This window comes from Elgaria multicarinata, chromosome 17 (assembly GCF_023053635.1).
Source record: "Elgaria multicarinata webbii isolate HBS135686 ecotype San Diego chromosome 17, rElgMul1.1.pri, whole genome shotgun sequence".
Taxonomy (NCBI): Eukaryota; Metazoa; Chordata; class Lepidosauria; order Squamata; family Anguidae; genus Elgaria; species Elgaria multicarinata.
In genome coordinates this window covers 10,206,341-10,229,405 of record NC_086187.1, presented here as the reverse complement: position 1 = coordinate 10,229,405, position 23,065 = coordinate 10,206,341, and the positions used below count along the sequence as shown (strand labels likewise).

Here is a 23,065-nt window from a genome sequence, read left to right as displayed (position 1 = left end):
CCACTGCAGTACCTTCTCTAAGAAAAGGGTATTTGCAACTAAAACCATTGGTTCATGAGTGGGCTTCTTCAGGAGTGGTCACACTGCTGCTTTCTTAAGGATAGCAGGGACCACCCCTTCATGCAGAGATGTACCCACTGGGCTATCTTTCATTAGTTAGGAGGGGGCAAGGATCAAGAAGGCACATAATCAAACATTGGAATGAACACCTTGTCCACATCATCAGGCCAAAGCAACTAAAATGGACCATACAAAATTGGGCAGGTGATGGTGTCAGACACCTCAGCTGGAACTGTGCTAAACAATAGCATCAATTTCATTGTGGAGATGAGCAACTTTGTAGTCAAAGCATGATGCAAAAAGGTCACGGTGGGTGCTTGAGGAGACCAGAGTCTGATTTGTTAGGGAGAACATTAACAACCTCCAGACCATCTGACAGAACTCCACCAAGGGCTACTTGAGGTCACAATGAAGGTAGCAAAGTAAGCCTCCTTTGATACCCGCACTGCCATCATCTTCAGCAGTGCACTGTCTGTATAACATTTTAACTGTCATGGCTTCTCTCCCAAGGAATTCTGGGAGATGCAACTAAGTAATAACATTATTTCAGACAATCCTTAGCCTTCCTTTCACGTAAATACAATTGCAGTTCCAGAACTCCCTGGATAGAGGGTATGGTAAGGAAACTATTTTAATGCTTGAATGTAAGGGTGTTCTAAAACTGCTTAGAGATATTCTAAAGTATGTCCAGAAGTATATAAATCTATTAAATAACAACAACAACAACAACAACAACTCTGAACAAACACTTTGAAAAGTATTTAATTGGTTTTCTCTAGTTGTGGAGAGGTTAGGTTGTACATGTGGTTAACAAACTACTCTCAATCCAAAAACAGGCCATGGTTTGTGGGTAATTAGTCAGCCACCACACCAACAACCCAACTTTGCTGGATTTGCAGGACACAATAAGTCCCCACTGTGGCTTGCATATGCAAATGGCAGCCAGCATGTGGCACTGAGTCCCCATGGGTGAGTTAATCCATGGTGGTTTACCATGTTGTGTGAACCAGGTCAGTGAAGTTCATGGCTGAGTGGGGATTTAAACCCAGACCTCTTGGGTCCTACTCAAATATTCTCTCAGCCTAACACACTTCACAGGGTCCTCACCCCCTACATGCTGCTGCACTTCTTGTAGGAATGGTCTGATAAAAACATAGTTGTTGATGGTGATTATTACATAACATAATAACACCATTTACATCTGAGAAGAATCGAACAGTCTGGATGGTTACCAACCTAGATCAACTGCCTCTAGAAGGTTTGTCGTCCCTTGCAGGTGAATGTGCAGACAGAATCCACTGAAAGAGGGGAGAGGTGTTGTGAGGGCCAGTAAGAGGGCCTTAAGGCTTCCATTGGATGTGGGGAGGGGGTACAGGAAAGCATGTTTTCTGGACCCTCCGGAAATTGCACAATTCCCCCAGGCATGCTAATGGCCGCAATCATTAGCATGTCCTGGGAAATTGCACACTTTCCAGGCGCTCTGGAAAACACACTGTCCTGGAGTGGACCGATGCCTGAGCACTTGTAGGCCCAAAGCAGTGCTCGGTCCATGCTTGTGCCAGGCACATCCAACTGGGTCTTGGGGTCCAGACACAATTGGCCTCTTGGATCCAGTCGGGTGCTCACAGCAATGGTACTCATTTGATTCTGTTGGAGATTTCTCGCACATCCCTGACTACAACATGGGCATGCATGCACCATGCCTTTAAATGCTTCCAGTTTCTTGAAATGTTTTGCTACTTTTTGTCATTTAGTGAAGGACTTAAGTATGGATGATGATGATGATGATGATGATAATGATGACGACGACGATGGGCATTTTAGCAGTTGAACTCTTGGGCTTAAGGCATGCTTTATTGAAAAGAAAAGAGTCCTCCAAAATTTAAAAGTTTAAAAGTTCCAGCACTGTGCATGAGGAAGGAATTGGAAATATAATGAAATGTGTTGCAAAACTCTTCAAACATCCTTGTATCTATGGCACATTTAAATACAAACTCTCAGATTTCTGTTATCTCTCTTTTTTTCTTTCATTCCACTCCTCTTTTTTCCCCCCTGTTCGTTTGACCTGCTGCTTCTAAGGATTTCCTTTTAGTACATAGGAAAGCATCTCCTTTTGACAGACAGTGCAAATTAAGAGATATGGGTAAGGCTCAGGAAGTAGGATGCCCGAATATGTCCCCTGGGTTTTCATTTACAGTTAGGGGCTGCTACAGACACAATTACCGCTGACAGAAACTCAGAGGTTAGCTTGAAGAACACGTGGCACTCTCTCAGCTCGTGCCAAGCTGTAATTGGGAAGATTATTTTTAATCAGAAGTTATTCTACAGCCCAAACATTAGAAATCTCTGGTAAGGCAGACAGGAAATTAAACTGACACCAAACAACAACAAAAAACATCCCTCAAAATTGGGGTAATATTCCAAGTTGTCTAATTATAGCCCTGCTCACACGTCTTTCTGTCTTTCTTTCTTTTTTTCTGTACAGAGAAGATAGTATGATTTTCAACTTTTGATAACGTTGTCTAATTGTACTTTTTAACTGGAATTTTAAATGACCTGCAATTGTCTATTTTGGTCTTCTTATAACTTGACTGTTTTTGAAAACGGATGGATTACATGTATGAGGAGCAGAGTGAATTTTCATGCAGTTTTGATGTTTAACTGGTATTCGTCTTCCATGGGCATCACTCTTTTCTTAATTAATACACCAATAGTGTGTGTGTGTGTATGTGTGTTTTAAAGATGTGTCCATTTAGCCATACATAGTATTGAGAGAGGGATTTTTGACTTTTTTGGTACCATGAGCAGTGCTGCCTTCAGGTTTCTCAGGGCCTATGGCCAAGACACTCTTCATGGCCCCCTCCCTCAGTGTGTCTGCCTTCTTAGTTCACTAATATTGTCACCAGCTGCTCTTCCTCCTCACTCTCTTTCTTACCATTGCTCCCACCTAGTTGTTTGACAGGCAGAGAGCCAGTGAGTAAGTAGGTGGTGGCATCTACTGTGCCTTCTCATCACCACCATTGATGAGGCCATTGTGAGCCATAGCTGAGGTGTGGGTGGCATGGTGAAGTCCATCCATATCAACCCTCACTCACCATGAGCCTTGCACACCCCATTTTTCAAACTTCTGACACAATGGGCCTTTTCAGACATCATGCTAAGTCATGGTTAGGCTGCTAGCACTTCTGCAGAAAATGGTTAGTATGTCATCTGAACAGGGTCAAAGACGTCTAGAAAGTTATATCCCATTACCCCCAATGCAGAGATCAATGCACTTCCATCACACACATACACACCCCTATCAATGGAGGAACCACATCATTTGGGACAGGAAATAATAATGCAGGATAGTACAAGGAGAAAACAATGTAACGTCTTCTGCTTTCTGTTTCACTTTTAGGAAACCACACAGAAGCCCCATGTAAGTGGAACCTACAGTTTTCTGGAGCGAAGCATTCATTCTGTAAGTTTGATTGGTTTTGTTGGTTTGAATATGCATAGCTTTCAGTTCTCATTCTAGCAGGATTTGTGTTTTCAGTTGTGTGATATAAAAGTTTACAATGAAAATGGATTTTAATGAAATGGATTGAAATACTTAATGTGTTGTCTGCACATTTACCTGTTTTATTTAGTGGTTTCACCTGTGTGCATTTATCTGTTGAATACAGTAGAAAGACGTGTTTCCTACCCCACAGAAAGATTAACCGATAGCTTCAGTAGTCCAGCTCATCTGGATGAATTCATTTACTGGTATTTTGGATTATATATGGTTTTTTATTGATTACCCTCTTAAAAATAAGTAAAATGGTTAGATGTAACACAATAGGTTTGGATTAAGTTGGTATTTTCTCCTACCTTTCTGAGATGTATCATTTTAGTTTTACTATAGTGTGTTGATGATTAGTGAGCTGTTTTTATTGCTTATATGATTTATCAGAGTGAATTATTATTGTACACCAGTAGTTAACGGTTTTGCATAGATTGCACTAAAGAAAGGCATCATCCTTTAAAGGTTTTCTAAATAAAACTGAAATTTGTTCCTAAAGGTTGCAATTAGTTTGTAACTATGTGCAGTTTCTTAGATAACAAACCTGAAGCAATTCCACAAGTCGTGGGAGCATTGCATTGGCTTAGATGTGGATGGATCATAACTTAGGGATGGACCATAGTTCAGTGGAACTGCTGGTGGCTTTGGTTTCGGTGCAGCTGTGCTTCCATTCTGGGTTTCAGTTTAACACACCTAGGATAGCTCCTTTAGAATTCTGGCTGCTTCTGTCTGAAAGCCAGAATGGAATCACAGCCACACCAAAATCTGAGGGTCCCGTCTCCACTGTCACATGCTTTGTGTGCAAAAGATCTGAGGTTCAGTTGATGGCATCTCCAGATAAGCCTGGAGAACACTCATGTCTGAGGATAGTATCCTGTGTTAGTCCTACGTAGAGTTGACCCATTGAAATGAATGAGACTTATGTTAGCCATGGCTAATCTAAGTCCCATTCATTTCAATGGCTCTACTCTACATAAGACTAACATTGGATACTTCCCTGAAACCCCATACAACTATGGCCAGGCAGAATCGACAAGCCCGACTTGGTAGAAAACAGTTCCCAGTATTTCTATATCCAAAATGCCCTATGTACAAATATGAAGGCATTTCTGCCCATGCATAGATTGGAGACCCTTATTGCACTCTATTCCACATGGTTTTGATCTTCCAAGACTGGTTTTGATGGTGGGCCCACCAGTTTGCAGTGAAAGGGGCAGGGAAGCCCTAGCACAGGCACCCTGGTTCGGATCCATGCTTAGATTCTTAGCTCCCATTAAACATCAGCCATTTAAAGTAGAGATGGGAAACCTTTGGCCCTCAGCCACATTTCATGGATCACTCCGCTAATTACAAAAGCCCTTTATAAGTGATCATTGCACACCCCTTTGGACAATCATCTGTCCTTCCCCAGCAGCCCAGTAGGTGTGAAGGAAGAGGGAGGGGGGGAGAGAAGGGCTTTTTAGAAAGAGGGGGTGGCAGAAAGGGAGAGAGTGAAAGTGGGGGTGACCCTGCTCACTTTGGGCTCTGGCCTCACTCATACCACTAGCGTGCACCCTCAACAGATTAGCCCTGAGGGACTGTGCTCCTTGGCAGAAGAAATGTACCCCACTATTGGCTTAAAGGAAGCATGCTTGATTGATTGATCAATCAATCAATTTAACAATGTCTGTACCACCCTCCACCTATGAAAGTGGGTTTCAGAGTGGTGTACAAATTAAACATGTAATACAATGCTTCAATAAAATAAAACATGTATCCATAAACACGAGAAGGATAAAACAACAACACATCAGCCAGCTTTGACAGTAGATAAACGAAGCATGATGCTCAGGATATGCAGACTTTCTTGCTTCGGACAATGGTCTCCACATCAGTTTGCCCGCTGAGGAAATGTGGCAGATTTCGACAGAGCATCTGGACATTTGGGGAGTGTTCTGTGGTGCACACGTTTCACGTGGCACGTGGACCAAGGCGCTTGGGCCTCTCCATTTCCTTGTGTGAATGGAGAGTGTGTTCTGGAATGCTTCCAATGTCCCCCTATTGCTGCATGTTGAAGGGGGGAATGGGCAAGGGGGACAAACTCCCCTACCATTGCCAAGCTTCTCAGTTGAAGAACCCAATAAGCTCCTGAGTAAACCCCAGGGCTCCCCAGAACGCAGTCTGAAAAGCCATTGATGTGCACAGTTCTCATTCATTAAGGCAAGGTTTTCTGTTTTCAACTCTTCTCTGGGACGTGTGAAAAATCAATTTTACATTTGAAGAAAAGGGGAGAAAGAGAGCTGTTTTGGTTATGCTGCAATGTAGCTGCTATTCATTGCTAGAACGCCTTACAAATCGGTTCCTTTTGTTGCTTAAACGTGCCTGTTACTCTTTAGTTTTTGCACTCTGTCATGAGCATCCCCATCTGTCACAGACCAGCGCTGAGGCAGTTAGCAGTATTTGACACAGTTGACGAGAAGGAAGAAAAATGGCGAGAGAGAGATTCTGTCACCAACCGAGGCGGAGGTGGTGGAAGGGTTTCCAACTTAGGGGAGATAGTGGTCCCTGAGCTAATTAGTAGGACATTGCGAGGAAGCCAACAATTTATCTTTGATTAATATATTTCAATATCTACACATGCAGACTAAGGGAGAAAAAAATGACTGGGCATCTATAGATTTGGATTATGCAAAAGGATGAAGAAACAAGGATGTTGTTTGAGAGAGGTTGAGTGATGCTAACTTTTGTGTGTGTGTGTGTGTGTGTGTGTGTGTGCGCGCTTAATTCTTGCCAATATTTCCCCTTGTGATTGTAACCTGCCTGGCACTGTGGATATCAATCATTTTTCAGGGCTGAGGGGTCATTATTATTTAACTGAGCTGAGGCTGAAGTCCAGCGTGTTGCTTGGTAACAGAATATGCAGATGAGCTGGCTCCTAAGTCCACCATATGGCCAGGCGTTTTGCCCTATTCACCCGTGACATGACCTACACATGTAATACATTAGTGATTTATAGGATGGTTTATCACCGTCTTCTATTTAGAATTGCATTTTAGGCAGTATGTGGGTGGGTAATACGTTCAAAAGATGACAAAAAGGGGAGTTTCTTTGGCATACATGTTGCGATTTAAAAAGTTTATGCATTATTAAGTTAAGTATGACATCAAAGTGGTTTCAAATCTGAGAGTAGGTGCTGAAAAGAAATTCACGTGTTGCTAGCTTCACGGTTAGAAATGTAGAGTTGTGTGGAGTGTGTGTGTGTGTGTGGGTATATTTCACCTTTGTCTTCCTGTAAACATCCATCTGTACTCCAGAAATAAGATGTATTTTATATTTCCCTATTCACTGGTTATGGAGGACAGGAGCTCATAGAACTCAGTGGTACTTAATAAACATGCATAGGTTCAGGCTTCAAATCTGAATATTTTTCTGGGATGGGCAGAAAATACTATGTATTTTTAGTTAACCTTTTCTGAACCATTTGTGTATTGTGCATGAATAAACACATATGCACACCCTTCAGTTAGCATGGTCACATGCCCTGCTTTATAGAGCTCAAAAATGGAGAAAAGTCTCAGGATGCTGTGGACAAATTTATTAAAAGAGCCCAATCCATTTCAGCCTCTTGCTTTTCATTAGGCCTTCTTCAGGGAGCTATGCACAGATGAATGTGATAACAGAGAACTTAAATCATTACAATTGAAAAAAGCACATTGCAAGCACGGCCTGTGCATCCTTATAAACAATAAAACCATATTACATTTAAAGAGTTCATAGGGCACTTTGTAAGTAAGGCCTGTGCATATATTTAATGTAAAGCAGTTGAAATATTAGATACTCACTTGGAACCATCTCTGCAGAAATTATATACAACGGATGTATTTACAGCCCACTGAAGGAGGCCTATCAGAAAGCAAGAGGCCAAAATACATCAGGCTTTTTAAATAATAATTTGTCTACAACATCCTGAAACTTTTCTCCTTTGTTTGTGTTCATCTTGGATGCTCACCTGCCTTGCAGCCCTGCTTTATAGAAGACAGCTTTCTCTTTGAAGAGCTGCCAGAGGAGGGTCCTCCATTTGAAGGTATTCTCTATTGGAAGAATTGTCCAGTCCAGGTCCATTTCAAAGACCCATGAGAAGGGAGAGAAGGAGCCGTTAAAATATGCATGCCCAGAAGCAGTCAGCACCTGGACAGCAGACTGAGCAGACACACAGCTCACCTGTAAATAGGGATGTCCCGGATATCTATGGAGGGGTGTGTGTAGAGTATGATGGTCATCCACCTGCTTGGCCCCCTGGACTGGAGTACATGGACCCCTACACTTGCCTGACTTGGTGCTTGTGGAGTCGGGCAAGTGTGGTCATCCCCACTCCCTTGGTGAGCCACCATTTTGCTCAAAATGGCCGCATTGGTCTTCGTAAAGGGTCTTTTTATGCAAATAGCAGCTGTAAGCTAATTTATGCAAAAATACAGGCATAATTATGGTCTAAATAGAGTTGACTGGCCAGCAGGACTCTGCCAAGTGACACATGACACAGTGTTGGGTGAGTTCGTCCATCCCTACCTGTAAACAGTCTTGCCTTGTATAGTGAGATAATTTGCCTTTCAATCTGAACTTGCATCTATGCATTATGCTATGCAATCTTTGTGCAAATCTATGTCCTCTTTATTCCTCTGTTGGAGTGACACATTCTCTCTCTTTCTCTCTCTCTCTCTCTCGACAATTGTAGATAGATCAGTGACAATGTCAAACCCATATGTGGCTGATGTGAAAGAGGCAAATTCCGTGTCAGGCATAATTAGAATAGGAATTGAAAATAGAACTGTCATTACCGTACTGTCTGTATATAAATCTGGGGTGTGTACAGTCCTGGTTACCATGCATCAAAATGAAGATTGCAATTAGAAAAAGTGCAGAAAATAGGATTAAGTCACCTATGAGGAAAATCTGCAACATCAATATTATGCATGGTGTGGAAGAAAGTGGAGATGTATGGAGACAGGTTAGGTCAGCATGAGAGATAATGGCTGGGCCAGGTCACCCAGCAAGGTTCATAACTGTGAGGGATTTGAACCCAAGTCTTCCCACTCCAAATCGGCCTCGATTCCAAATCTCTTGACCTTCCGTAAAAGAGCTAAGTTGTGCTCACGATATAAATTGGATGCCTTCAAGGCCAGCACACATAACGGTATCTTCCTTTGTCTGCTTGTTGGACTTTCAGCCTGCAACTGACTCTCTTGTCTTCCCACAGACGCTTCCTCCTTGCAGTAGCCGTTATATTACATTTGCATATTTTTGTGGCTCAAGATCTTTCCCCCAAAGTGCATAAACCCTTGTATCTTTTATGGGATCGATGTGCGTTTACAGCTGTCTAATGCAGTCATAAAAAAGATGTCCGTGACCGTGACCTACCTGAATCATTACATGCTAATCATATAAAGCAATTCCAAGCAGATTGATTAAATACCACCACTTTCCCTTGAGAGAATGCAGGACCAAAATCCTCAACATGCCACCCCTTAACAGATGGCATGCTAACGTGTTTTAACGGAGCAGGTGGCCAAGTGCTCTTAGATGAAGGCGATTTCTGAGACCAGCACTCTGTTCGCTGGATCCAGCAGAGGATATACTGCATTCTTTTAGCCCTTGACACATTTCCTTTTTTATTCTGAACACAGAATCGAGAGGCTATTTTTTTCCCCTCCTCACCCGCCTGCTGCTTTCCCTCTCCTTAACTTTCCTCTGTTAAAAGTTGCCACTTTGCTTCACCCAGGCCCCAAAGGATCAAAGCTTTGCAGTGCACATCAGAAGAACAAGAAAAGTCAGTCTGGTAGAAATATTTGATTTTCACCGTATCGCAAGGGTCACCTCACACGGCTAAATGACCTGGTAGAAAATAAAATAAAATAAAATAAAACAAATTGGCTTTGTGCCGTGAAAAAGGATTGCTTTGACATTCTCTTCAAATCATGCTCTGATCAGGAACAAATAGCTGTGAGTTATCGATTTCCAATCCTCATGGTCCACCTGGTCCTGCACAAGCTGATTCCCCTACAGCAGATTAAATAGATGTTGCTGTCCATTCTGCTTAGTGCTGTAGGTCAAATGACTGGGACATAGGTGTGGGTCAGAGAGGTTAGCTTTCCCCTGCTCTGATATAAACTTTGCTGTTTTCTAACATCCCCAGTGGCAGAGTTCTATCAAGTGACCTTACTGCCAACTTTTTATATTTTCTGGTCTCTCGGAGGCATGGATCTGAGGAAGCATGGGCCTGTTTTTACGTAAATATCTACTTTGTTCGTTAGAAAACATTCGGCTTGTTTTAACTGTCTTGTCTCCCATGATACAAAAGATACTTGTAAATAATCAAGGCATGCTCACTGACTTTGCAATGGAAGGGAGGTATTGGATTGTTGTTTTTTAAAGGGTTTTCTTGAGCACTCTAAACACTGAAAATGCTTCTGATTTACCTGATGCCATGGGGATTAAATTTGGTTAGAATTGCATGTGTTTTAAGATATCTTGTATAATGATGGCTCCAGGATTTTTTTTTAAAAAAACCTTTGGGACAAGTAGGAAATGGCCTTTTTTCTAATTAATTATAGTTTTGTTTATTTTAGTGTAAGGCATCTCACACTTCCTACAACATCTCCAAAAAATCCCAGCAACAACAACCCTGCAGTGAGGTTTCTCAGCACACACATGTATTTAAATTAAATTCAATGAAGGTTGCTCAGCTTGTGGTGGGGTTGTGGTAGAAACATATTTCACATGGAGAATTTCCCAGGTTTAATCTCTGGCATCTCCATATAGGTCTCAGATTGGGAAAGGCTCCTGTCTGAAATATAAATGGATGAATCTCTCAATTCTGAATTATCTCAGTTTCTCTCTCTCTTTTTTGCCTCAATCTTGAATTCTTTGAGAATTAAAATAAAAGTTTATGTGAAAATTTGCATGCTTGTTTAATATACACATTTTTCAAGCAGTATTACAAACAGAAAGCATTACAATGTTATTTTCACTGACATACATACCTGTGTATACATTTCCCCTTAAGATGTACATTTTGAATGTATTTTTATTGGAGAATTCCATTTGCCAGTGTGCAAGTAAGCCATAGCATTTGCACTTCAGCTTTCTCTCCGCAATTGATAGGCAAGGACAAGAAACAGGTGAACAAGCTGTAGTGCAATAGTGAAAAGGAGGAACAATTCCAGTGAGCTATTGTGTCCAACAATGCCTGACCCTGGTTTTAGATTCCCCCCCACTAGAGATGTCAAATTTCCGGAAATTTTGAAGTCATGGAAAAAAAAACATTTTCCCCCGTTTTTTTCAGAAAAATGGAAATTTTCAGAAAAATTGAAATAATGCAATATTAGCACTTTTTACAGATTGAAAGTCATTTTGTTACTTTAGGAACATAAAATGTAATTATGTCCAAGTTGGTTTGGCATAAAATTATTACATTTGGTATAGTAAAACTAGTGTATTCAGACAATTATTACAAATTTAATTTACTTGTTTTACTTTTTTTGGGTAACAAATGGAGCTACAAGCTCCTGAACTGTTAGGAACACCTGAACTGTAAGGAACCTCTTTGGTTCTGCCAGTTTATGAGGAGCAGGCAAAAAACAATATATAAAAAAACAACAACTGAAAAAACCACGCACATTAGTAACAAAGAAAATTACTTATGTCTCCGCTAGTCCTCCAGTGTCAAGACATAAAGCCTCCATTCCTATAAAAAGAACTGAGAAAAAGTGGAGGGAGGAACCAAGATTCAATGAATATGCATGAAATTTAATCAGATTCATTTTCTGACCTATAGCTATCAGTATTAGTTTCAGTCTCTGCTTCCATGGCAGTGCCCCCTAGAGGCAGAAATGCATCTTGCTCTTGCATTTGAGAGTTGTAGTCTCAGTTTGCAACCTAGGACTTGCTTGTCCTTGGTGCACAGACATTGCAATAATCTGATACTGTACAGTTTTTAGAAATCATTTGGAGAAGTAAATATCTGAACACCTTGTCTTAAACATTTTATTCATCATGCTAAAATAAAACATCCCGTAATCCGTTTTTTCTTCATTTTCTTCAATTTTTCAGAAAAAAAAACAAAAAAGGCTTCGGAAAAAAATGGAAAAAACCCGTTCCCCCCCCCCCCAAATTTTTCATGTTTTTTTCCGGGCCTTTACATCTCTACCCCCCCCAACATTCTAAAGCAACAAGAGTTATATTTGTTTGTTCTGTCTTTGAATTATCCTTTACGTGTGTGTGTGTGTGTGTTCCTTTGTACTGTGTATTAAAACACAGCAGGAAGTAATGTCTTGAGGCACAGATAAAGCACAGGGAATATCGACCCCAAATATGAATCCTTAACAGAATGTGTAACCAGCACTATTTCTGGCATAGAGGAGACTTTTTAAAGTGAATAAATAGATAAATAAAACTGCTGCTTTTCATTAGGCATGGTGAAATTATATGGTAGATTTGCAAGGCCATTAATATGTTTGACAAGAGTTCTTAGGTTTCAGGTTTGCACTTTCAAAAGTGCAAAGTAGGTTCTGTGTTCAGCAGATTTCTCTACCCAAACTTTGCTACACATCCTTAGACTCTTTGTTTATGAATTTAGTACTTTTCAAAGCTCAGCTCGCGGAAATATAGTTGATTAAATATAGATAAGTAGAAAATTAGGAAAGCTAGTGATCTAATTCAACATCATTAATATTCAGAGGCTTTAGTAATTATTTTTCTTCTTTTTGTATGTTGAAATAAATGAGCGTTTATTCATCTCCTGGTGGTTCCTAAAATATCAGAGGTCCGGTTTGTGGTGGCTCAGAATTGAGCCTGTATTATCATAGTGACCACTTTGTGGACTTCACTAGCAGTACAAACCAACACTTCTGGATTTTTGGTGCCTCCTAGAAACATTCTTGTTTCAACCAGCATTTCTAGAAATGCATTCCTGTTCTCAGATATCTGGGAATACTTTGTGGAGCATCGTATTTATTTATTATATGTACATACTTTGAATGTGCTCGATTTTAGGAGATGTGGACATCAATCTCTTGCACACACAAATGCAGATGCTCCCCATTGGCTTAGAGACCTGCACTCCCATGACCTCATCCCTCCGCTTTGCACAAACATGTGCAAGACAAGAGGTTGTATATCCAGCCACCAACATTTTCCTCCTCCCCCTGAGAGAACGTAAATCTGAAAGAACTGGGCAGAGAGATGCATTTGTGGCAGTGGAACTACAATTCATTTTGGAAATTGAACAAGATGAATGAGCACTATATCCCAACACACAGGTCTCTGCTTCTGGAAGAAGTGGTAGATGAGAAAGCAGGATGGTTAGCAGGATGCAAAGGGTGTGTATATGATTGTTAGCGGGTTGTAAATGACATGTATATAGATTTTATAAGTTCCTTAGGTTTTGCCTGTAGAAATCATTACAATTGTAGTGCTGATCAAAAATATATAAATAAAATAGCCTATTTTTTAATGCAAACACTTCTCCGCTCTTGCTGTATCCTTCAAAGAAGTTTGAAATAACACTAAAATATCATAAAGCAAAACAAGCAAACGTAGTGTTACCCTACAGTGTAGGTGGAAACCTTGGGATGAATGGTCACCCTTGACTTAGAAAACTATATGAAAATTTTACCATTTGCAAATGAAGCCTCTTAACTATATTGAGCTTCACAAGAAGATTGAATCACTCTATCAGGAGAAGAATGATTTATACAAATGTGGATAGATGTCTTTAAAAAATGTATGATTTATTTGATTAATATTTATTTATTTATTGCATTTTTGTAATGTTCAATTGCTGAGGCACTCTGGGCAGAGCACAACCACAATAGAAATGCTCTCACCATTTCATAGGACTCAATACTTAATTGATGCATGAATTTTTTGGATGTGTGTTATATTTCAAATCTTCTAAACCTGGGAACAGCAATTTTCAAGCTTGCCTAAATTCTCTGAAAATTTCTCTGATGCCTCCTTTTGGCTCAATCCCATTTTTGTTTCCCACCTGTTTCCCCCCCCCCCTCATTTGAATATGTGAATGGGAAAGGTGCACATATCTGTGCATATATATTTTTTCAAAATTGCACCCCCCCCCAATTGATTGAAACATGAAAATACATGTATTTCAACAAGAATGCTACTACTCACATTCAGGATTGCAAATGGAACATATCCACATGTTTTGCGGACATAAATTAAATCTTGTTCATCTCTTCTATGAAGGTAGAAATTTTCAGATACCTGAAAGAAAAACATAGAGACAGAGCTTGAAAAAGGATATTTTCCCTATAGAACATCACGTTAAAGCATGAGGCATGCCCAGGAGTTCATGTGCCATTATCCCTTGATTCAAAGGTGATTGAGTAAAATTTGATAGCAGCAACATTCTCTCTCTCTCTTTCTCTCTACACGACTGCTGTTTTGAGTGCCTGTGTGTAAATGTATGAACAGGCTTAGCCCTTTCAGTTAGGGATGAACACATCCCTCTCTAGTCCTTCAGATTTGCATATGTTCATTCATAATTGATGCATGTATTTATTTTAAAAGATATTTAGGCAGCCTTTAAGGATGAAACCTTCTCAGGGTGGCAAGTCTGTTATGAACCCTCACCCATTCATAAGTCTGTTCCATCCTGTTTCCTCATCCCTCCCTCTCTCTCTTTCATACTGGAATGCTGTGGATGTCATATATCTTGACTTCTGCAAAGCTTTTGACAAAGTGCCTCATGATATTCTGATTAACAAACTAGCTAAAAGTGGGCTAGATGGAACAACTATTAGGTGGATTCACAGTTGGCTACAGAATCGGACTCAAAGAGTACTTATCAATGGAACCTTCTCAAACTGGGGAGAGGCAACGAGTGGGGTACCGCAGGGCTCAGTCCTGGTCCCAGGGCTCTTCAACATTTTTATTAATGATTTGGACGAGGAGGTGCAGGGAACGCTGATCAAATTTGCAGATGACACCAAATTGGGTGGGATAGCTAATACCCTGGAAGATAGAAACAAACTTCAAAGTGATCTTGATAGGCTGGAGTGCTGGGCTGAAAACAACAGGATGAAATTTAGTAGGGATAAATGCCAAGTTCTACATTTAGGAAATAGAAACCAAATGCACAGTTACAAGATGGGGGATACTTGGCTCAGCAATACTACAAACGAGAAGGATCTTGGAATTGTTGTAGATCGCAAGCTGAATATGAGCCAACAGTGTGATATGGCTGCAAGAAAGGCAAATGCTATTTTGGGCTGCATTAATAGAAGTATAGCTTCCAAATCACGTGAGGTACTGGTTGCTCTCTATTCGGCCCTGGTTAGGCCTCATCTAGAGTATTGCGTCCAGTTCTGGGCTCCACAATTCAAGAAGGACGCAGACAAGCTGGACCATGTTCAGAGGAGGGCAACCAGGATGATCAGGGGTCTGGAAACAAAGCCCTATGAAGAGAGACTGAAAGAACTGGGCCTGTTTAGCCTGGAGAAGAGAAGATTGAGGGGAGACATGATAGCACTCTTCAAATACTTAAAAGGTTGTCACACAGAGGAGGGCCAGGATCTCTTCTCGATCCTCCCAGAGTGCAGGACACGGAATAACGGGCTCAAGTTAAAGGAAGCCAGATTCCAGCTGGACATCAGGAAAGACTTCCTGACTGTTAGAGCAGTACGACAATGGAATCAGTTGCCTGGTGAGGTTGTGGGCTCTCCCACACTAGAGGCATTCAAGAGGCAGCTGGACAACCATCTGTCAGGGATGCTTTAGGGTGGATTCCTGCATTGAGCAGGTGGTTGGACTCGATGCCCTTAGAGGCCCCTTCCAACTCTACTATTCTATGATTCTATGATTCTATGATTCTGTTTTGTATGTTTTAATTAAACACAGACACACACAAACACACACACGAAAATTCACATTTAAAAACTTGGTTGACTACACATTTTAGTATGCATAATAGTTAGGGCTCTGCCCAAGGCACCCCGAGGTGAAGCAGATCAGGGCCGAGGTGCCTCAGGGTGCCTTCGACCAATTCGGGGGGGTGTGTGACAATCTTTCTGCCCACTTACACAGGAAAATGGCACGAAGCTGACAGGGAGTCTTCTGGCCTCCTCTCCTTCTCTTCCCCTTCCCTGCTCACCCCCTGAAAGCAGTCTCCGCCCCCCAGCTCACAGGAGTTACCTTTACTCGGGAACCTGAAAGCGGCTTCAGGGGGTCCGAACCGCGCTTCAGATTCAGTTCCAAACCATGCTTTGCATCCCATTCTGAAGCAATGCAGCCCAGCCAAGAAGCACCCGGGGTCAACCCGGGGTCATTTTGGAGGCTCCAAAATGGCCTCCAAGGAGAGTCAGGGGGCGCTGTCCACGGCCCTAATAATTGTATACTAGAATACACACTTTGGTATGTTTTTTGAGCCAAGAACTGTTTCACAAAATTTGGAGAAGTGTATAATTCAAAGGTTAATTGAGTTCTTATCTATGAATTAGTCTGAGAAGTACAAATCAAATCAGTTTGCATTAAAAAATGGACTAAACTAAATCCTCAAGCATCCCTAATTCCAGTAAAGCAATCAAAGCTTAAAAGAAAACATCAGTTCAGCTGTGACCAACTGCCATTAGGCTATTATGTAACTTCATTATTTAACACTTTTGAAAGTAGGAATTGATGGGCCAGTAATATATGGATATTTGAGTGCATTTCCCCATATTGTATGCATTTGTTTATTTTTGGTGTGCAAACATGATCAAAAACTTTGGGAAAGGGTGGATATCAATCTTTATTTGCAGTCACATTTTTGGGTTTTATTAAAAAAGTATAGATTCCAAATCACACTATTCGGCCCTGGTTAGGCCTCATCTTGAGTATTGTGTCCATTTCTGGAAACCACACTTCAGGAAGGATGCAGACAAGTTGGAGGATGTTCAGAGGACAGCAACAAGGATTATCAGGGGTCTGGAAACAAAGCCCTATGAGGAGAGACTGAAAAAACTGGGCATGTTCAGCCTGGAGAGAAGACTGAAGGGAGAAATGATAGCACTCTTCCAGTCCTTGAAAGGTTGTCACCCAGAGGAGGGCCAGGATCTCTTCTCAGTCATCCCAGAGTGCAGGACATGGAATAACGGACTTAAGTTCCAGGAATCCAGCTTCTAGCTGGACCCCAGGAAAAAACTTCCTGACTGTTAGAGCAGTACGACAATGGAACCCATGACCTAGGGAGGTTGTGGGCTCTTCCACACTAGGGGCATTCAAGAGGCAGCTGGACAGCCATCTGTCTGAGATGCTTTAAGGTGGATTCCTGCATTGAACAGGGGGTTGGAATCGATGGCTTAATAGCCATCGATTCTAGTATCAACTCTAGTATTCTATTATACTATGAATTTGGTTTGTTTTAATAAAAATGCATACTAAACTGATTTCTCCCCCATCCCTAACTGAAGGAGTTGACACCTAAATTAAATTGTTTTTCATTTTGTTCTCCCTTCTGTTTCCCCACTGTTTTTCCAACCAATTCTTCTAGGTTGCAAACCATTATTCTGAGGTTTAAAATGTCCTGAGTGCTTTAGCACACACACACACACACACACACACCAAAAAAACCAAACACACAAATAATGATAGTTTGTGGTAGTGTGTCCACAATAGTGTGAACATACTTTTGTCATTAACATTTTATTTTTAAAAATATGTATCTATTTTGATTTTAGACAGATGTAACATTTCTCAGCATAATCCCCAACATCTCCTTCTGCCTCCCCTGTGAATTGTAGCAAATGGAAAATCAATTATACAAAGTTAAAAGGGAATGATATAATACAAACAATATAAAATAGTAACACAAACTGGACTTTCCCATGAAACCCCTCCTGTATTTACCCCCCCCCCCAAATACATTCTCCCCTAGGTCCTTACTTAGATCCCACAGAATGGGAGGGAGGCTTTAATACACTGTTGAAGGTTATTATGGTAGCTAGCTTAGCTTAAAAATCAAGGTCAAAACACATCCACCTTCCATCATGACAGGTAGTTTCATCGATGCCAGCCACCAGATTTTAAAGAACTACAGAGTGGCCCAAAAGTAGGTATACAGTATAGTTTATTTGCATTTTATTACATTGTTTATTACATTTACATTTATTTAACACTATTTAATCTCGTAAGTGCTCAAAATGTATTCCATCAACGTTGCAACATTCCTCGAACCTTTCCAGAACACTGTGTGACGCACAGTACGACACAAATTCCGGTCCACATCAGTCCGTAAATGCTTCTGAGATGAACTCTTTTAATTCGCTCACTGTCTGGGAATTCCTCTCAAAAACCTTATTCTTTACTACGTCCCCAAAAAGAAGTCCATTGGTGTTAAGTCGGGTTATCGTGGCGGCCATTCAATGCTGCCACGCCATCTGATCCAATGGTGTGGGAAGATGTTGTCAAGACAGTCCCTTACTGCAAAAGCATAATGAAGAGGTGCCCCATCTTGTTGGAAGAGCAGTTTGGTGAAGTTAGCCCTGGTTCTGAGTTGTGGCACTACCACGTCGCATAACATGTTTAGGTAATTGTTACTATCCACAGTTGTATCGAAGAAAACCAGTCCTACAACACCTTTGCTGGACAGTGCACCCCACACTGTGACGCTTGGCTGGTTCAGTTGAGATGTGAGAGTCAAATGAGGATTTTCATCTGCCCAATACACACAGTTATGCCTCTTCACATGGCCTGACAACTTGAAAGAAGCCTCATCTGACCAGATGATCTCATCAAGAAGGTCTGGTTTGTTAGAGATTTGGTTACGCATCACCTCACAGAATTGCAACCGGCGGTCTGGGTCGTCCTCCAGAAGACCATGTAACAGTCTTGGACGGTACGGCTTCTATTTCAATTTACGCATTAAGCGTTGCAGGGACGTTCTAGGTATGGATAGCTGCTTAGATGCACGTTGTGTGGACTTTTTCGGACTGTTCACAAATGTCAGAGCGACTCTCATCTCATTTTCCTCTGTCATAGACATCCTAGGACGTCCAGATTTCGGTGCATTAGCCACTGCACCTGTTGCTTCAAATTTATCTCTAAGACGATAAATAGTCAGACGTGTTGGTGGAGGAATGTCAGATGCTTCTTGCCATGTCTAGGCATTTTCAGTCTTCCAGTACTGCTTTAGAATCCACTTTCTTTGTTCTTGACTGAAGTTTGCTGCCATCATTCACAATATCAATCAATCAATAAATAAATAAACAACTGTATTCCTACTTTGGGGCCTCACTCCTCTAACTCTCCACACCTGTCACCGCCTGTCACTCTTCCCAACTGTCATTCTGACTCCACCCACACATCTTCTACTCACACATTCTCTCCCCCTCCCACTAACTGCATTCTAAACAACTATATATCAACTTTTGGGCCACCTGTATTATTATTATTTATTTATTTATTTATTTATTTATTTATATAGCACCATCAGTGTACATGGTGCTGTACAGAGTAAAACAGTAAATAGCAAGACCCTGCCGCATAGGCTTACAATCTGGTATACATAAACTTCAACTAAAGAAGACCAAATATCAAAATACATACAAAATACAAAATACATTCGCAGGTGGCATTTCATACACATACAAAGACACACACACACACACACACACACACACACAGAGAGATTGTGATAGTCAAATCTGTACAGTCAAAAACATTTCTTTCTTTTGTTAAAATTTAATAATATGTTTGTTTGTTTGTTTTAAAAAGAAATCTATGCAAGCCACCATTGAAATGAATTGGAACTAAGCAAGAGCACCATGCTATTTATGTTCCCATAGATATAAGCTTTTGGTTTCTGTTGGAAATGGCCTTTCTGGACTGTTGCTCAGAATGAGAACAAAACATGTAGACAAAAATGGCAGAAGTGCAAATGGCAATGGAGAAATAGACGCAGTAAGCTAGTTGCTATAAAGGCATATAATAATGTCATTTAATCATCGACAGGAGAATTTCCACGTTTGTGTTAAGCCAGAGAGATCAGGGCAGGATCGACACTCCTGCTTTAAAACAGTTTATAACAGTAGTGACAACTGCTGAGGCCCAGGATACACTCCCTATACAGTCTTCAAAATGTTTTCAAAGTGTTATATCCTGTTTGGTATAGATCTGCCCCTGCACTTTTTTTGGGGGGGGGGGAAGGAACGGTGTTTGTTTTACTTCTTTAGAAGATAATCTCATTGGTCCAACTAACTAAAACTAGTTGACTACATTATTGTTTGTGTGTGTTTGTGTGTGTGGGTGTATGTGTGCTTTTGACGTTTTACATTTGTGTTTAGTGGTGCCATTCATTGTTCTGTTGAATATTATGAATTGAAGATAATTATTTTAAAGCAATGGATCAAGGATTGAGCCTAAATTTCTTTTCTTGTTTTGGTTCTTCTCCAGTGTAAGTAGTAATAGATGATGATGACCATCATCATCATCATCATCATCATCATTGTTTTCCAGAAAGGACTTGTTGAAGGTTGACAGCTGCAATTCACAAAACATGACTAATTAAGCCTTCCATACTATGGGTATTATTCTCCTGTTGTGTCCAGCCTTAATAAATAGAGTGAAAAGCCCACTTGCTATATGCACTAGTCCCTTTTCATTATGCTGAAATAGAAATCTTTCAGAGACAGGCGGGCTGCTTAGGCAGTCAACCATACCTGTAAACTTTTCAGTGCTGTAATTTTAAGGGATGGCTATTTCTTAGTAGCTGAAAATCCTCTATGCATTGCATAGCTGCTCATTAGAACTTGTCAGTCATCGCTGCCAGTGTTTCAATGGCAGGCTGGGCAGGGCAGCATTTTGGAACTGTCCAAATGGATTTGCTGTTGATGATGGCTATGGAAGGTGGTTTCGTAAACTTATCTGAACTCCATGACTTTTTCTTTCTTTCTTTCTTTTTCGCATTTGCAGGCTATAAGTTAGGTTAATTGATCATTCTGATGTAATCAGTAGGTCTAAACAGAAGAAGTGAGGTGCTTCTTATCAGGGTTGTGAGTATCTACGCAATCTGTCAAGTCTGGACCTCAACAGCCCTACTAAACTTTACCCTCGGTGCAGTCAAATAAAATACACATTTTTGTGTTTAATTTATTTATTTATTTATTTATTCATGAGAAATACGTAATGGGGATTTGTGTATGCTCCATATTAATGATATTGTAATGCTGTGTTATATGGGTAGAAACGCAAAGAACTGTTACCAATCCACATCTGGAGAAGACCAGTAAGATCGGCAACAAAATGTTGCAGTGTAGAACGCTGCTCTTAATGGTTCCAGCCACTCCCCTTCCTTTTGGTTTTCTTCCCCTAGCAATAATCAGCCAGCATTTCATGGCCACTGATCATGTTCTGTCTTGAATTGAGCTGTTTTTGGTTTTGGTGTTTTGGCTACATAAGTAAATACCACTCATTGCTAGTCTGAACATCAGAATAAGAGGAAACATTTTTTATGAAACAATCCACAATCCCTATCTGTATTTGAATGTATATCTTCATTTCATCTCTGAGCATACAAGCTCCATATATGTGAGGGTCTTGCTGCTGGGTCATGCCAACTATAATATAAATTTGGGGTGTGGATTTGATACTAAAAAGAAAACAAATACACTCCATTTGTTTCTAATTTATTTGTATGCTGAATCATAGAATAGTAGAGCTGGAAGGGGCCTATAAAGCCATCGAGTCCAACCCTCTGCTCAATGCAGGAATCCACCTTAAAGCATCCCTGACAGATGGCTGTCCAGCTGCCTCTTGAAGGCCTCTAGTGTAGGAGAGCCCACCACCTCCCTAGGTAATTGGTTCCATTGTCGTACTGCTCTAACAGTCAGGACATTTTTCCTGATGTCCAGCTGGAATCTGGCTTCTTGTAACTTGAGCCCATTATTCCGTGTCCTGCACTCTGGGATGACGGAGAAGAGATCCTGGCCCTCCTCTCTGTGGCAATCTTTCAAGTATTTGAAGAGTGCTATCATGTCTCCCTTCAGTCTTCTCTTCTCAAAGCTAAACATGCCCAGTTCTTTCAGTCCCTTTTCATAGGGCTTTGTTTTCAGGCCCTGATCATCCTCGTTGCCCTTCTCTGAACCCCTGCAGCTTGTCTGCATTTAGAGTATTGCACCCAGAACTGGACACAGTACTCAAGATGAGGCCTAACCAGTGCTGAATAGAGGGAAACCAGTACCTTGCACGAATTGGAAGCTATACTTCTATTAATGCATCCCAAATAGCATTTTTTTTTTTTTTGCAGCTACATCACACTGTTGGCTCATATTCAGCTTGTGATTCCAAGTTCCTTCTCACTTGCAGAATTGCTGAGCCAAGTATCCCTCATCTTGTAACTGTGCATTTGGTTTCTTTCTCCTAGGTGTAGAACTTGGCATTTATCCCTATTAAATTTCATTCTGTTGTTTTCAGATGAAAATATGGAAACACATAATAGAAATGAATGAAAATCCTTTCCCCGGAAGGGATTCCTGAAACAGAAAAGAGGCATTGAATTGCATTGCTTAGCAAACTGATATGTGCAGAGTACTTTCTGTAGGCGGCGGGATCTTGGAGAATTCTGAGAGTGACAAGACGTGAGCCCTGCCCAGGTGTTCCAAGTCTCCATGTGATTAAAATCACAAATGGGAGAACCAGGATTATTATTGCACTAGCACCTCCTCCTCTGTTTCTGTTCTGTCCCCATTGCCCTCATGACAGTGATGGTGATGGAGGGGAAGAAACAAGGTCACCGGTCCATGCTCCCTTTTACATGATTTTCTTATTGTGTTGGGGATTAGGATACCTGGTGGTTATGCATGGACATCTGGCCCAGTTGGAGAAGAGCCTTTAGCGTGGTGGCCCCTTCTCTTGGGAACTTCCTACCCCTGGAGATCAAGCAGATGCCAACAGTGTGCTGCTTCTGGTGCTTCCTGAAAACAACTCTATTCCAGGAAGCCTTCCTCTGCTGACCAGCCACTGTTTTTATTGGTATTCTGTTGTGGATGGAGAGCGAGAAATAACGAGACGAGACGTATAGCTGGGTTAAACAAGGGCCACATTTATTAAAGATCTGCAAAAGAGGGTGAAGGCTTAAGCGGGCATCCTGTTTGACCTATCCACAGGCCATTCCTGGATCGGGCGAACCATTCACAATCAGAGAAGTGGTGCCTAGTGCTTCGCCACCCCACTGACTCACCCCTCATGGTGTAGGGAGGCCTTCCGGTGTCACAGCCCCCCTGCCGAGGAGCATTGGCCTCAAAGGTAACCCTTATCCCATCAGCTGGCGCCACAATGCTCCCAGTTGTGGGGATAAGAGAATACCCATCACCTGAACGGTGCCTGTGAATGTTCACCAATAGAAGCCCCACTCGGGATGCCTGCACTTACCAGCTCAGAACAAATGTGACCAAATTAGATGAGCCAAATTAACCTAATTAATTCACCCCT

At 41.2% G+C, this 23,065-nt stretch overlaps 1 protein-coding gene across 7 annotated transcripts in view; it reads left to right on the top strand.

The window, feature by feature from the left end:
- RBFOX1 (RNA binding fox-1 homolog 1) overlaps nucleotides 1-23,065 on the top strand; it is a 1,470,150-nt gene that overhangs the window by 181,622 nt on the left and 1,265,463 nt on the right. For 6 of the 7 annotated variants that reach the window (XM_063143444.1, XM_063143446.1, XM_063143439.1 and 3 more), the window contains exon 2: nucleotides 3,461-3,523. In XM_063143444.1, the coding sequence (XP_062999514.1) occupies nucleotides 3,461-3,523 (63 nt within the window). The remainder of the gene's footprint in view (nucleotides 1-3,460; nucleotides 3,524-23,065) is intronic. The other variant, XM_063143441.1, reaches the window with a different exon arrangement.